Below are 17884 nucleotides of genomic sequence, written 5' to 3' on the forward strand. Positions count from 1 at the left end.
CTATGAATAGATCCAGTGTGGTTTTGTGCTTCTACACTTTTTCTTCCTTATTCCCTCCCTTCCCTCCCTTTATCTGCAGGCCCCCTTCCTCCTTCCTTCTTCCTTTTCTCAAACATGTTTTTCCCTCCCCTCTTCTCCCTCTCTATTCCCTCTTTTTACAAACTCCTCTTTCCCTGCTACTTTACTTCTCCTCTTTCCTTTTTCTTCTCCTCCAGCCACTCACCTTCTTTTCCCGTTTCTCTCATTTACACATCAGGCTTTTTTTGTTCTATTTTAAATGAAACAATCTCTTTCCACTTTTTTCTTATTTTTTCTTATCTTTTTCACCTTTATGTTTCATTTTGTTTTTATCTTTTTAAATAATAAATATTTATTTAGGGAAATTATTATGCCTTGAAACAAAAACATTGATATTTAAATTTGTCATTTGCATGAAGAGAGTCTAGGTGGATCTTCTGTATTCTTTGGAACAGTTACATTTTATTCATGCTTACATCATCAGAATGTGTTTTCCTTTTCAAGGCTATCATCTAGTCTTCTAGATAATCTAGTTTTCTTTTTTAATGTCTACCAGGCAGAAATTCAAGCTTCATCTGATGCCAACTCCAGGAATTAGGTCCTTTAGGTGGCTCTATCAGCTGCAGGATGGACCCAGTTTTCTGTTGTTTCTTGAGTATGTTAGTCTTGGTTGTTTTATTGTCCACCACTTTGTTGGACTACTTTTGGATATCCTGACAGTCTTAAGAATTCTTTTGTCCCTCAGTGGACAGGAAAGAAAAAAACTGAGGCATGTTGGATGTGAGCAGGTAATCCTGTACTGGCTAACTTTTTTGTTGTTGCCAGTGTCCGTTTCTCCTGTCAGCAGCAGTATAACCCTTGGGTCTAAGAATTTCTGTATCTCAATAGACTCCAAGAAAGGAATTTATGGTGAGTACAAAAATGCTCTTTTATATAGGCTATGGTTGTGGATCACTTTGAGGGGTGGTGGGATGGGTAAATTTAGGCAATTTATAGTGGCCAATGTACTATCTTTGCCTTAGTTTGTTTTTTAACCAAACCAAACATATTATGTGCATCAAGGAAGAAACACTTACTACATATTCACTGAACCCTTATTACATTTATCTCCAAAAGCCAAGGTGATGTCCCCAGTAACTTGGATGGTGTCTCCAGCAGGTGGAATATATCTTTAAATATAAAATTAGAACTTTCTTTAACTAATATCATCTGGAGTTTGTACATTTTCATTTTGTAGAATGGCTAAGGTTCTCTTCGATGTCTGTTTTGCTTTCTTATGGAAAAAACACTATTGTTACTATATACAGTATATTATGTATACACAAGGATATGTACAAATTGATTATGATATTTTTTTTCCCTAGATGGCCTTAATGCAGACAACATCAAACAATCATCTCAACATTTGAACAGCCGGTGGACAGACTTCTGTCAATTACTGAGTGAGAGACTTTCTTGGCTGGAATATCAAAATAGCATCATTGCCTTTTACTCCCAGTTACAACAATTGGAACAGACAGTAATTACAGCTGAAAACTGGCTGAAAGCACAAAGTATAACAGCCTCCGAGGCAGAAGCAGTCAAAATGCAGTTACAAAAATGCAAGGTGAGAGAAATTATTTGCTGTTGTTTAAATTCTGTTGCACAGACTTTGCATAAGTGTCACACTGAGAATAGAAGCTTACTAGTGGTTTCACCCTGTTCTTTTTGCATGCAGCATGCATGGTAACACACATGCATAGATGTGAATTTAGTCATAAAGTTTCTCTCTGCCTTTCACACAAAACTGGAGTACATAGGTGTCAACCAGCCCCTAGAAAATAATGGGATTTCTACTTGATTTGCATTTTTTATCCAGGAAAATGCATGCGTTATGCTGGATTAAAACAGACAAGTGTGAATAGGTCCAAGTATGTTGTTCATCATTAGATACACAATGCAGAAATTGCCACCCTTAAAGTCCTTGTCTAATCTATAAATGTTTACTTTTTCACTTTGACAATTAAATACCTTGGTCTCTTGGATGGATTTCTGTGTAGGTCACCTAAGCCGTCCATAGATGGATCAAAATGTGTCTGCTTAGGTAGGGTCTGGATGAATTTCAATCCATGTACGGTTTACCTGCTCAACAGAAGTAAATCTAATTATTGACTTTTGTTGAATGGTACTGTTAGAAAACATTTGTTGTTCACTGGCTTGCAGCCAATTGACAGCAGCTGTTTATCAGTTTGATCTGACAGCTGAGGAATACCCCTGTCAGAATACAATGGCACAGCTGGGAAGATTCCTCTATTCACCTGACATTTGTAGATGGAGGAATCCTGCTGGCTGATAAAAAAATATCAACCTTCTATGGACAATCTTAGGCTAAGAGCAGTAGAGATACCGAAAGTTGCACACTGCCATTCAGTACATCACACTACTGACACTAGGTAACACATTCCTAAAGAGGGACTTTACTCCCCCATCCCAAGCCCCCCCCCCCATCCCAGGAGGCTTTAGAGTAGTGGAGATATCATTCTCATCTAAGCGAGAATGGCAGCCAGGGGTGGGGATGCACAAAACAAAATAAAAAGGCAAACAAACCAATAAAACACACTCTATTTTAGATTGCAGGGGTTAGGGGAGGGGAAGGTGGTAATGGGGTGTAAATGTCTTCTTTAATTATAAAAAAAAGGTTTCAGACTGCTGCCATGCCTATCATTTATCCCCTGAATTTTCACTGGTGAAACAGTTTTCCCGTTCTGGTTCTATAAACCTAACTGATAAGAGTACTAGAGTACTACAGTACTAGAGAAACATTGCTAATAGAAATAGTTTATCTTACTCTGCTAGTATCTAGGGGCAGTGGACAAACTGTCTCTGTATGATTATCCACATCCAGAGCCATTGATGTAGCGACTTGCAGCCACACAATACAAATGGCCCTGGGGAAAATGCTGACACTGTTCTCACATGATAGTTTATTTTTAAAGGAAGATACAATAATTAAATATTCCTCAATCTTCTGAGAGGGTTCTAAATACTATTCATCAAAAATAAATTAATAACTTATTGTAGCACCCTCTAGTGTGCTACTAGAATAGTGTAGGCAAATCTATTGTGTATGACTCATGGCAATTGTGTGAATTTGTGATTAAGGTCAGGTTACTGCAGGTAAAGCTTGATAACTTAACAGGTTGGGACTCTATTGCCTTCACCTGGTTCTGGAGGACCATGGGAGCCTTCCCCAAGCCAGTTAGCGGAAGAGGTGAAGACCTAATCTGCATGTTTGTGGATGTCTAACCAATCCCAGGTTTGGAGGCCCTAGTAGAGTGGTGGAGCAGCCCATAAATATGGGATAGTCAGGCTGGCTGGAGAGTCGAGTGGAAGATGGAGTGCTGAGGAGACTATAGGTGGCCTGGGAGGGGTCTCCTAGGTCTGGGGGGGGGGGCTGGCCTCCAGGCTGGGCTTGTGCTCGGGCTGGCTCAGGAGGATCCATTCAGTAGTACTGTATGAACAGGATCAGGTCCTGGGAGCAGTGGGAGCAAAGAGGACAGAATGAGCACATTAGCACACATGGGATTTACAAGGAGAGAGACTGCCACACATAGCAAGCTTTCAATGGACAGCACTGTGCCTAATCTTTTATGCTTGTCCTGGGAGATCTTCAGAGCAGCCAGGAGGGCAGGTAGTGTCTGCAGGCTGTAGAGCTGGAAGCAGTTCTCCAGCGGAGATATCTCTGCATATAGTTACAAGAAACTAAGTTGATTTCAAACAGACTACGAGTTCCTTGCCTGTAAGGGGATGTTACTACTGATCTGCAATGACTGATGGCTTTCAAGGAAAGGAACAGTCCAAGATTCTGTAAATAGGAAGGAGATTGTCCCTGTGTGTTGATTAAATTAAGTTGGGCATCCCATAATCCCTGTTACTCTATCCAAGTTATATTCCCTTAATAAAATAACAAAACACAAGCTCATGGACTGTTCACTGACTGTGGATGAAAGTGCTGAAAATGCATGCTGCCTGGCTGTGCAGAGCTTAGGGGTACCTCACGAGAGTAGCACTATATTTGGGAGTTCTCATCCAGGATATCCCTATGGTAACCTGCACAGTCATTGCCCCTAGCAGCCAGCAACCATTAAGCCAGAGAACCATTTTGTGCTGCCAAGTGATCACAGGAATCAAGCAGGAAAGTGGAATTATGCTGTACTGCTGTGACTGTGATATTCAAATGCCGTTGTCCATGCTATCACCCGTACTAATCATGTCAGGCCTCTGCAAATGTCTTCTGGCTGCTCAACAGGTGGCTAGAGTTAAAGACTGTGCTAATTATTTGTCTGCCTATGTCAGTGAGGCATGTATCACTTTCCTGAATGTCGTTACCCAATGAAACCATGGCAGGTACTGCATTCACATCCTGCTGCTCAACAGGTGGTCGGACCTAAGGATTGTACTAATCTTAAATCAGCTTGCTCTAAAAGGGACTGCATTCTGTCACCCGTAGCAACTATAGTGGGCCAGCATCTCTCTGTGGATTACAAATACTCAGTCGCCCAACATTGGCTGAGGTTTATGTTCATCTTATGTCGAGTTCTGAAAAGTCAGTTTGAACTGCGTGATCTTGTTAGCTCACAGCAAACGGGACGGTTTATCGCTGTGTGGATTACAAATGCCCAGATGCTTAACTGTGGCTGGGGCCAAGTATCATGTTGAGACAAGTTCTGCAAATATCAACTTTTCTACCAAATGGCAAGTTTTGCTACAGTACTGGGATCGGTACTGCACTATTGGATAGTGGATACTAGTGTGCATCTGGAACACCGGGGGGGGATTCACTCTCGTCATGATCAATGGAATGAAGAGATTGTGCTTGCTTTGTCCTGACTGCAGGAAACCTACTGAGCCTGGCTAAGGTGTGAGCACTGTGACAAAATCCACTGCTGAGACTGGTACCCAATGACCTGCCACTAGCCATTTATTCAGTGGATCTGAAGTTGGGACTATGCATGGAGACAAAAAAAGAGGAACCCCATGTGGCCGGAGGAAAGCAAGAGGTGTGTGGCATGCAGTTCTGCAGTCGGTGAGGTATACACCACTACTCTTGTGGAAAAGGCCGGATGATAGCCATAGCCCGGAGCCTGGGAAAGGAAGAGCCATGACCAGAGGCAAGTGTGGTCAGTCCAGCTCAAGTTGTCCCCCAGGAGAGGCCAGCTGCATAACCTTTCCCTGTCAGCCCCACTCAGAAGGAGCCAAGTCATGATTACTGCATGTCCTCAAGTGAGCCGTTGGGGAGTGACAGTGGGGGTGAGATTGATTAGGGTCTCCCAGACTGGAGGATACGTTTGGGCCCCTAGAGATAGAGACTGAGTGTTCTTCGGAGAACTGGTGAAGGTACTTGAGAAAACAATCTTTTCTTTTCTTGGGTGAACAGTTGGGCCAAATCATGCCACCCATTTTTTCTCTTTCTTCCTGGTCATTCCATGTAGTCAGAATGTATATATGCCTTATACAAATTTTGAAAACAAATGTATGTTCTTGTGTATAATTACATATTTTTTATATTGAATATTTATTTGTACATATCCCCCTTACAAATTTATACCCTTCTCATCTCCATTTTACTTATGGTATGCTTATGCTCCTGAGCCCATTTTTGTATATATATTCTCCAGCCAATGGGGACATGGCTGTTTTTAGGGGGGGTTAGTGTAGCACCCTCTAGCATGATACTCAAATAGTGTAGTCAAATCTATTGTGTATGACTCATGGCAACTGTGTGAGTCTGTGATTAAGGTCGGGTTACTGCAGGTCAAGTTGGATGACTTCACAGGTTGGGACTCTATCACCTCCACCTGGTTCTGAAGACCATGGGAACCTTCCAGGAGCCAGAAGGCAGAAGAGGTGGAGACCTAAATTACCTGTTTGTGGGAATCTAACCAATCCCAAGTTTGGAGGTCCTGATAGTGACCAGCCCATAAATCTACAAGGGAGAGGAGACATCTCTACATGTAATTACAAGAATCTAAGATGATTTCAGAAGGGCTGCGAGTTCCTCACCTGTAAAGGCTGTTGCTACTGATCCGCAAATGACTGATGGCTTTCAAGGAAAAGAACAGTCCAGGATCTGTTTCTGTACACAGGAAAGAAATTGTCCTCATGCTTTAATTCATTAAATTTGGGCATGCCATAATCCCTATTACCCTATCTAAGTTATATTCCGCTAACAAATTAACAAAAACCAAGCTCATGGACTGTTCCTTGACTGTATATGAAAGTGTGGAAAATGCGTGTTTTCCTGCTGTGCAGAGCTTAGGGGTACCAAGAAACACAGCGGCCCTACGAGGGTAGCCCTACATTACATTTAAAAGCTAATTTGTTTCTATGGGAAAGAGCTTCACAATTGCTTCTTTGTGTTACAGTTTTGATAAAACTGTTCTGTATTTACTGAAATAACATGAGTTACTCTTTCCTTTATCTAGTATTTTAAGATGAGTTGGGATGATGTTTTTTTCCCATCTACATTTTTATTAATCAGCAAGTGTTCCATATAATTATTCCTCTGGTCGGGTGTAGGATTAGGATGATAGCATAATGCAAAGCTCTTTTTGTTTCAAGAGAATCGTTTAAGCTCTGTGAGAAGAAAAAGGATCAAATTTACATCATGCACCATCTTCCATAATGTGTACAGTATGACTTGTTATATAGATAATGATAAGACATCTAGGAACAGGCAAGTCAGCATGTAATAGATTTGGTCATATTACTCTGGATAGTAAATATTGTTCCCAGTCTTATAAAATCTGCCAGAGACAAAATAAGCAGTCAAATGAGTGTTGAACCAAGTTAACACTGCAATTCTCAAATAAAAAGCAGATACCATATCTGCTGATATCCAAAATCACACTCTACTCATCCTGATTATTGATAGAGTAAGGCTGATTTACTAAGGGCCAATAGACAGTTCACTTTGCAAGGAAAATTGCACTGTGCAAGGGAATTTACCCTTAGCCTAGTGAATGAGGTGAAACTCTGCTGACTTCCATCATCCGATCATGAGCTAGCAAAAAAAAATTTTTTTCTACCCTGACTGGGTATTCGCTACAAAACAAATCCCTTTCCTTTAGTAAACCAACCCCAAGAAGCTTAACCAACCCAATCCACCCATCAGTGAAGATGTGTATGAATATTATTTAAACATAAGTTACAAAATAGGGACATTTCCTGGGTACCTCTAGAAATAAGACTGCTGAAATACAAAAGGGCTTTGTAACATAAAAAGTAATAAGGTGATTTCCTAGAGTTAACGTTGATTATATGGCAGCAACTAACCAGCATAGGTTCCATATACTGCACTGCCTATATGAATTACAGAGTAATTCCAAAGATTAACCCCTTGGCGCCGGCGCCTCCCAGCCCTTTAAGGGTTTCAAAATCTGGTAGGAGGGGCAGGGTTTTCGCTGTCACGGCAGTCACAAGATCCGGAAAGAGGAGATCGGGACCTTTCCGTGAGTACCGGACATGTGTGCTGGGAGCGCACAGGGCATGCGCTCTCAGAACATATGTTTTTTTTTTAATTGCACGCAAATGTGCGGCTGCTCGCGTCAAGGCCCAGATGCCGGGAGGCCGCACATTTGCGTGCGGCCGGCGCCAAGAGGTTAAGCAAAAGTTTGGAAGAATGGGATGATAGCAAATCACTACCAAACTGTTCTTGTGTTCAAAGAATGTAAAGTAGTAAAAAAAGATTGTAGGCTGAATAATATTTAAGTGTACTGTATAAACAGCACATATAGTCAAAACTTGTTTTAGATAGGTAAGTTAAAGGTTTTAGCTATAAATATATATATATATATATATATATATATATATACAGTATATATATATATATATATATATATATATATATATATATATACAGTATATATATATATATATATATATATATATATATATATATATATATTTATTTATAGTCTTTAAAGAAATGCGTGGAGTGCAAAAGAAAGAAAACAAACCTACATAATCACCTAGATGGCTGCAGCATTGATCTGAGCTGCAGCTGTCGTGCACGGGTTCTACACTGAGAACTGAGTAATCAAAAAACACTGATCACTCAGTTCTTGGTCTTCAGTCCACTGCTCCCTTCTCTGCCTCTCCAACACTCACTGCAGCGCCAGGCTGTGGAGTAGTCTCTGAGCATGCTAAGAGGCTGAGCTAGTTGCCGGTCAGACACCTGAGTGGATTTTGACATTATCGTTGGAATCCATGCAGAAACTGGACTGGTTCTGTGACGTCAGCTGACAGCAGACTTTCGCCTGATGTCAGCTGAATCTGGTTCACAGGTGAGCAGAACTAAGTGCACTCCTGTGACCCACAGGAGAAGTATGATCAAAAGAGCTTTCATCATACTTCTCCTTTAAGGGGACCTTGCCAAGAGAGAAATTTGGGAGCTACTACCATAGCCGACTTGTTTGTTTTAGTATACATGTTAGAGCTGTCAGCTTGATCCATCCTTCACTACTTGGCGATTCACTGACCTTGAACAGGTAAATCCATACATGGAGTGCACTTGCCGCATGCAAGTTTCAGGTCAGTAACCGAGTAGTGACGTTGAGATTAGTATAACATCCCCAGAGATTAAACCTTCAATAAAAAGTGAATGATTGCAGCTTTCATACTGCCTACTAAAAAGTTATCTTTAACCGTTTCAATACCGTGCAATTTTACACCTTCCTGCCCAGGCCATTTTTCAGGTTTCAGCGCTCTCACACTTTGAATGACAATTGCGCGGTCATACAACACTGTACCCAAACTAAAATGTTATCATTTTTTTCACACAACTAGAGCTTTCTTTTGGTGGTATTTAATCACCGCTGGGGTTTTTATTTTTTGCTAAATTAACAAAAAAATTTTGAAAAAAAAAACAAATTTTTCTTTGTTTCTGTTATAAAAGTTTACAAATAAATAATTGTTTTTCATACATTTAGGCCAAGATGTATTCTGCTACATTTCTTTGGTGAAAATAACCCAAATTAGGATGTATTTTTTAGTTTGTAGGAAAGTTCTAGAGTTCACAAAATATGGTATAGATCTGAATATTGATCAATCCTGAAGTACTGACAGCCAATCTAATTTCTTGAGGTCCAAGAATGTCAGAATAGTAGAGATATCCCCAAATGACCCTTTTTGCAGAGTAGACAGTCCGACGTACTTCATAAGAGGCATGGCGAGTTTTTTGAAGTTGTATGTTTTTGTCATAATTTTTCGCAAAATGAAAAAATTTAAAAAATGTAAAAAATTATTTTCACTATTTTTTTTTAACATACTGTTACCAGTGCAGTACAGCGTCATCATATAACTGGCATGGCGGTGAACAGGGACACTGACTGGTGACAGTATGAAAAAAAAAAAAATATATATATTTTTTTAATTTTTTTAAATTTTTTTATTATATTTAATTTTTTATTACATTTTTTTTTAAGATTTTTTTTCATATTTTACTATGACCAAAGTAGTACAATGTTACCATAGTAACATTGTACTACTTTGGGGAAGTGATCAGTATTTTTTTTTTTTTTTACACAATTTGCTTATAGCAAATTACTTTGCTATAAGCAAGCATTTACCTGAATGAAATCGATTCATTCAGCTTTTTTTTTTTTTTTTGTGCTTAGCTGTGATTTGGTCACAGCTAATCACATGACATGTGCATGTGATTAGCTGTGACCATTCACAGCTAGGCACTAGTATACAATGGATGGCATCATGAATGAAGCCATCCATTGTATACAACTGTCATGTGACCTGCTGTGATTGGTCACAGCAGGTCACATGGTACCAGCAACGGGAGCCGGTACTCGGATCTGTCATCGGCCGTGTCCGAGGTGACAGATCGCACTGCTGCGCCGCTCTGCATTAGCGCAAACTGCGCATGTGCGGGAGCACGCAAAATGGCGTGCACCCGGAGTGCAGAGACACTTTTGAAGCTGCCAAACGGTCATTGGCCGGGCGGCTAATGGTTAAGGGATCGTTCACACCATGGTGCAGAGACGTCTGTTTTTCTGCATGCGTTCTGAAAGAGCACAGAAAAATCACTTGTTCTCTATGTGCCCTGTTCGTACCACAACACTAGTATCACGTGCAGATTCTTTTCTGTGCAGGAACCTACAACATGTAGAAAACTAATTGGATTGTCCATGAAAACTAATATAAACTGATGTCTCTGCAATGAAATCTGCACATCAGTTTCCATCAGTTTTTCTGCACGTATGCTGTGAAGGTCTAAAGTTTCACTTGTTCTAGCCAGTATTTCAATGAAACCAGTGTATATGAAATTCTTTAAGAAAACTATTGTTGATAGCCCATACTGGTTTTCAAACTGCTACATTTTTCAAACAAAAAGGATGTCACATAACTGCCATTTTGTAACTTATTTTTCCAAATGCAGCTGTTTTTTATTGTGCTGCAACGGAAGCTGATAGTGCCAGCCGTATTTTCTGAAAATGGACAAAATAATATCTGAAATGATCAGTTGTATGACATATATGTGAACTGTTTTACAGTTTGGTATAAACCTTAAATTATAGCACTTTCATGAAGTTCACAACCAGTGGCACTGATCCAGTCAAGGAAATTATTGGTAAGATAACTTTGGCAAGAAGTCTGTTGTATTTTTTCTAAAATCTCTGTACTGACTGTAAAATACTTGAGGCATACAAAAAGTGGAGTGAGAAATACAAATCTCTAGTAGGAATTACCTCAGTATCAATCAAAATCTTAATGCAGATTAATATTGTAAACTGCTTGCAGGTAGAGTGAGTTATTTAAAACAGTTTAATCATACATTAATCAGTTTAATATAGTAGATAGGGTGTCTAGCTAATCTAATAAAACAAAGTGGTAAAACAGTGTGAAAATTGCAGAACTCATAGTCTTCAACCAGGTCTTTATTTATTGTCATTGGATCAATAGAATATATATTATGATTAGTTGATATGGGTTACTGTACTTTGCTATGTCATTGCACTAATACATTGAAGAGCACCATGAACATTTTAATGGATATATCATAATATGTCATATCTTGAGGAAGTGTAACTAAAAGATTCTAAGCTACATAGCTTTAGCTCTATACTGACTCAGAAAATTACTTTTCTCTGATGCGATTCATAGTTTTCTTTTGTCATGTTTGCCTGTTGTATACAGTCTTAAATCAACTGAATTACTTTGAAAGAATTGCATAAAAAATTGATTTGGAATGCTGGAATTTAAAAAACAAAATTCTATATTTAATCATTCTGCAGTCAACAAGATAAACTACTGTCCATTAAATCAAATGCAAAAACATACAGTTTTTACGGGTGAATATATTTAGAGGAAGACACATTCAGATTTTAATAATTTTTACATATGGTCTCCTGATTTTATCAATGTGAATGATATTTTCCATGTTATTGAGCAGGACATACAGTAGAAGAGGGGGTAATGAATATATGATAAGGAAAGGAAAACAGGAGAATCAGAGCAGAGGGAAAAAGAGAAAAAAGAAAGAGATAAAAAACACAGGGGTGAAGAAAAGAAACAGGGGAGGGATTGCCTGTTCTTGCTCCTCCCCTTACTACCCCCAAGGCAAATCTGTCAATGGGCAGATAAGGACTTCCTGTGGACATCTGGTCAAGTCACACTAATGATCTTGGCTTGGGCTCAATAATACTGGACATTTTTGGACAGTATTTTTTTATTGGAGCAAAAGTTCAAAGATAGTGATGTATTTCCCTACCTTTGTCAGCTTGTCTGATATGCATCGATCCAATGTGCGTGCATGTAAAAAACCTACTAAGGATAATTATTCTCAGACCAAAGCCAATGTATGTAGTAGACATGTGCGGTTTGTTTCGTTATGAATCAAAATTCAGACAAAATTTGCATTATTCAGAGATTTAGATGTATCTGAATTTCTGAATCACAATAATAATGAATTTCAACTAATCGGAAATAAATTATAACAAAAAACAACAAATTCATTCATTTTCATTTGTTCATTCTGATGACATGATGCAATAGTTTGGGCTTTTTTTTATGTTTGAAGCATGCAAAATAATGTAACAACATAACGAGTGATCCAAATTCGCTTTTATTCTAGTGAGTATAGAGTAAGTATTCTAATAAGATTTCTTTTGTATTGGGTTTGAACTTGAGAGACAATTTATTTAATTTGTATGTGTGCAGCCCAACAAACAAAGTCAGTTAGGAATGGGGAAATTAATTCAACTTAACAACATAACAAATGGATATACTGTATATTAATTAATTATGTTAAAACAAATATAACCATTCTTCTGAAATAACAAAAGAATAACAGAACTTCTGTATACTGTAGATTACTCTATTTGGAAAAACAAATATATAAAAAATAATGAATTGTTCCAAAAATGAATCATTCTTGTCCAATGCTTTCATTAATTCAAAACACTAGGAGACGTGGATCACAGATTAACATAAAATGCACTATGCAGACCTGAGTGCATAAAATACAGGTACATAAATACATCAGCATACGTAAAGCAAATGCAAACAGTAGTGAATGGGATAGTCAACAGGCAAAGGCATAGACCAAACCACTAACTATGGTGAAGAAAAGTCCTTATAACCAAACAGGTAATGGTCACTATATTACAACTGCAGACTGAGGTATGTAAGACAAACCCTCAATAATGCCACGTCTCACAGTAATATAACAAAGGTAGGAAAGAGAGAGAAAAAGGGGAATCAAAGGGGAGGGTGAGAGGAAAAAGTGGAGAAAGGGAAGCCCCGGAGTGTCAGGAAGTGTCTAGTTGTACAAACAGGCCATATTACAGTTAGCAAGGGTCGCTAAAATGGATCAAAGAAGTAGAAGGGAATCATCAAAATGAAGGGGAAGAAAGTATTGTACCCACGGCTGCCATAATTTTCCATAATATTCAACTTTATCTAGAAAAATCACATTTAATTTGGCATGGATCATAGCTTTAATTATCCTATGTTTCGTTTCTATGATATTAAGAGCGTTAGTCTTCCAAGCTTTCATGACCATTTGTTTGGCGGCTGTGGTCACTTGAAGAAACAATTTATGTTCCATCCGAGTTAGGTTGGGGGGGTCATAAATTAGGTAAAGCTGAAAGGGGGTAATATCAGTTTCAAACAAGGTGGAGATGATTCGAAATGTATCCGCCCAAAAAGCATTTTACTATAGGACAGGACCACCAAATATGGAGATGGATGCAGATTTCATTGCAGCCTTGAAAACAATTGGGGTTTTAATTGGGTACATATTTAGCAAGCCTAGCGGGAACCAAATACCAATAGGTAAGAACCTTGTAATTAGTCTCCAGTGCAAGAAAATTTTGAGCAGAGAACTTGGTAGCAGCCCAAACATCTGGCCACACAATCTGCTCTCAGGAAATTCAGAGATCTTGCTCCCAAGCGGAGTGTATGCGAGCAGGGGAGAACCAGGCTTGTTCAGCAACTGATGGCAAAGTTGGGAGATGAAGCCTAGAGTGGGGGTCACTTTTACAAGCACTTTCAAAGAAAGTAAAATGGTGTAAGGAAGAAGAAGAAGTGAGGAAGGGGATGAAAAAGTGTTTGGTTTAAAAAATAACAAAAGATTTCCAATCCTGGAAGGCCATGTGATTCCTGAAGGGAGGAGAATGTTTTAAAGGCCAAATTGGTTGTCAGTTTATATAGTCAAAAGAGGCCCACAGAGTACCAGGCCTGGAAAGAAGAGGGAGAGGTAAAGGCTGGGAAAATCGACGGGTTCTTAAGGAAAGATTGTAACAGGTTGTGGGGTGATTGGGGTGCAAAAAGGATCTTGAGCCAGTCCCAGAGAGAAAAAGCATGTACTGTAATCAGGTTAGAAAGATTTTTGCGATCAGAGGGGCGAAGCCACAAGAGATTAGCAACGGAAAGAGGATCGCAATCAATTGTTTTGAGAATGACCCAGAGGGGGGTATCATGGACCATGTGGTATTTGGGTAACCTGCGGTTTGGAAGACTGAGCTTTGTGTTACCCCAGATATACCAAGAAATCCAACGTTGGAGAATGCGCAAAAAAATGCGCCAGGAATGGTATGGGCAATACAAGAAATAGGTAAGGCAATACAAGAAATAAGTAAGGCATTTTTGGCAAAATAGACATTTTCACCACAGTAATCCTACCAATCCACCATACCAAAAGAGATGACCAGCAAGAAAAGAGGGAAGCAAGCTTGGTTAGTATGGAGGATAATTAAATCTATACATATACATCCAGCATGCAGGGGGAGGTTAATACACAAATATGAGGGCTATTGTGGGGTACAAGTAAAAGGAAATGTCATCTGCAAATTTTGCAACACTAAGGGGGGTAGGGAAATATTAGGTGCTTGTGACTGCTGTGGATTGACTGCCAAGCCAGAGATAGCTGCAAACCTGTCTAACGTCTGTAGAAGAGTGGTGTCACGTACCTTGGTTGAAGGCCGAGTTGATAGCAGGTGGCTTCCATGGTTAGGTATGTAGTCAAGGAGAGCCAGGTTCATACACAGTGAGACAACAGTGTGGTCAGGAGGCAGGCTGGGGTCGGTACCAGATTAGCAAGCTGAGCGAGGTCCAGTAGCAAGCTGAGATCAGCACCAGGAGAACAGGAAGAGAGAAGTCTAAGTCAAGCCGATGTCAGAATCCAGAATCCACAGAGCAAGGTCAGGAGCAAACTAGGTCAGCAACAGAAGATTAATCAGTACAAACAGGAACACAGGAACATGGGTCACAGGAAGCTGAATAACATCCAGTATTTGGTACACAGCAGAGTCTCCTTTAAATAGGCAGTGTTGTGCCAATGTAGGAAGACATGCGCATTAGCTTTAGCATAATATTTACGGGCAGAGCGACAAATTACTTTTTCAGTGGATTGTACTAAAAATAAATACAGCTCAGTGCGAGCTTTGCCTAGAAGTTGTGACATTATGAAGGGCAAGGTGATTGAGGGATGTTATGTTTTTATACATAGAGTACTAAGGTGGAATCTAGTCCAGGTTTTCCGGGCCACCTTGGTTGTGCTGGTTCTGAACCGGATTTTATGTTCTACTTGTGACTACCAGCAGGTGATATAAATAAAGCAGCACTGGAGCAATAGGTTGCTCTTGGCCTAGGACTCAGGAATCCATACCTGAGAGAGAGCTGTGGACAGGGGCGGACTGACCATTTGGAAACTCGGGCACTGCCCGAGGGCCTGGGGTCAGTAGGGGGCCCCATGAGATGCCCCTGGTACCTTTTTCATAGGTTTTTCTGAGTTTGGGCAAGGACACAGGGGCCCCATGATCCCCTATTGCCCAGGGGGCCCATGAGTTGTCAGTCTGCCCCTGGCTGTGGATGTGAAAATTTGCTTTGTAAATGAAAAGAAAAAGTTTGCACAAAGTTTTGTTTTGTTTGTGACTGGGAGAAGCCCTTCACCTCTGAGATAGGAATCTCTGCTGTTTAGTTAGTGCCTGAATGGCAAGGATCTACTTTCTGTTTTGTTTTGTTTTTTTTTTTTCCATGCAACCTTTTTAATAAAACTGGCTATAAGCCAGACTTTTAAGAAAGGCCTGCCTCCTGGACGGCCTTTTTCTGAGGGAAGGTGATCCCTATCTGAGTTAACTCCAACAGAGGATTTTGTTAGCTGAGGTGGAGTCATTGTGAAAGGCCATGAAACATAAACAAGATATACCTGTGCTCATGAGCATAGGTATATCTTGTTTTGTTGCATAGTATTATTATTATTATTATTATACTGTATTTATAAAGCGCCAACAGTTCACTCAGCGCTGCACATTACAAAGGGAGACAAAACATGAGATAGTACGAAAACAATACATTGTGATACACGAGGGGTTTGAGGGCCCTGCTCTTTCAAGCTTACGTAGGTCAGTAGAAAAACCTAAACCTAGTAGTTCTCCTCCACTCTGTGTCTGTTTGTCCCAGGTTGGCATTGTGTCCACAGTAGCATTTTGCGTTGGCAGAGCAAAGTAGGACTGGCCATAGAAAGATTACTTTGACACAGCTGGCCAGTTTAAACATGTATTGCAATATATGTGAACAAAAAAATTCCTGTTATTTTATTGAAACATTTGCTGGAAAAGGTAATTAGCAGTCTGCAGAGGGTTCTTCTGGGATTTCTAGTGTTAATATGTGGCTACACCTCTTTAGTACACCTCTTTATTCACACTGGAAAAACCCTGATGAAGGGGGCACTTGGACCCCCGAAACGCATTGGCTACTTTTCAAATTATACCTCTCACCTTTAATGGAATAAAGTTGTATCTGGACCTCTTAACAGTGGTGTGAAGCTTCAATTTCAACTATTATTACAATACACTTCAAGTCATGCAGACTGTGGTGATTCTCTGGGGTGTAGAAGCCACCTGCCCAGGAACCAGATAATTTACACCAACATAATATATTAAGATAACAATACCCGTGGAGTGTACCTGAGGTTTCAGTGCTGTCTTTCTAATTTCCTGAAAGGTTAATACCATTGCCTGTGTTCCTGATGGGGAAATTCACTCTCGCTGCTTTTATAGGTGACTATTATCACTACAACAAAAAGGCAGGGGAAGGGGGTGGAGCTTGCCATGACCCAAGATGGCTGCCTGAGAGCGGAGCTCCAGTCCACACAGGGACACACTGCAAACCCACAAATCCTTTGTTTACACCCCAACATAACACTTTCCTACCCTACTCTCTGAGGATCATGATCAGAAGGAGAAAGGAGGAGCGCTGGCCACAAAAGCTGACAGCCTTCTTCACACAGGGGTACAGGCAAGATGGTGCCGGCTCTTATTCCACTCCGGCCTTCTGTACTTCCCAACAACAAACACAGGCTGGCAACCCTCACAAAAAGAAACAGCCTATCAAAGAGCCCACTTTCTTCACCATCTACCCCCTCATCTGGGAGCCCGGAGAAATCAAGAATGAGGAGGGATGGCTTGGATTCTGCACATGAAGTGAGCTCTATCCAGGACTCAAGGGATGATACCAGGGAACTCCCGGATTCTATTGATAACTTTCTTACCAACAATCAGCCTGTACTTGATACAACCCTTAAAGATGTGCTTGTAACTTTGAGGAGCTCTTTTTATGCTGATATGATGCAATGTGTCCATAAATTTGGTACGGAATTACACACTGTCTCATCCAGGGTGGATCACATAGAAATGAAGATGGGCAAATTTGCCACAACAATAAATGATCTGATAAATGCTCATGATTACAGGGAGGAGGAGATGGACACAATCAAAGCTAAAATAGTGAATATTGAGGATAGGTCAAGGAGGAATAATTTGAAAATTAGGATTTGGGAAGCAGTCCAACAATCTGATCTGCAAAAGTATGTCGCTCAGATGTTCAGATCTATCTTACCAGATCTATCTATCTATCTATCTATCTATCTATCTATCTATCTATCTATCTATCTATCTATCTATCTATCGGATTGGATCTCACTGTGGAAAAGATCCAGCGTTTTCCTAAGCCGTTTACTTAAGCCATCACATCTGCCTGACCACATATCCAGAGATGTCATATTACATCTGCACTTCTTCCATGTGAAGGAGCATCTAATGTCTGCAGCACATAACAGAGATCTAATTCCAGCACAATTTTAATATCTACAATTTTATGCTGACTTGTTGCAATATACACTCCAAAAGCACAAAAGCCTTAACACAATAACAAAAGCACATAGGAATCATAAGATCAGCTATAAATTGGGATTTCCGACAAAAATCACCATCACCAAAGATGGTACTGAATACATGGTTCACGGCGTAGCGAAGGGTTTAGCTCTTTTGAAATCTTGGAAATAATACCTGAAACCCACCCTCAAACACTATCT

At 39.9% G+C, this 17884-nt stretch overlaps 1 protein-coding gene across 1 annotated transcript in view; it reads left to right on the plus strand.

The window, feature by feature from the left end:
• Positions 1-17884, plus strand: part of DMD (dystrophin) — a 2676943-nt gene that overhangs the window by 752409 nt on the left and 1906650 nt on the right. The window contains exon 19 of the mRNA XM_089653005.1: positions 1383-1624. Within this exon, the coding sequence (XP_089509131.1) occupies positions 1383-1624 (242 nt within the window). The remainder of the gene's footprint in view (positions 1-1382; positions 1625-17884) is intronic.

This window comes from Staurois parvus, unplaced genomic scaffold (assembly GCF_062004578.1).
Source record: "Staurois parvus isolate SC_StPar_1 unplaced genomic scaffold, SC_StPar_1.0 ptg000696l, whole genome shotgun sequence".
Lineage (NCBI taxonomy): Eukaryota > Metazoa > Chordata > Amphibia > Anura > Ranidae > Staurois > Staurois parvus.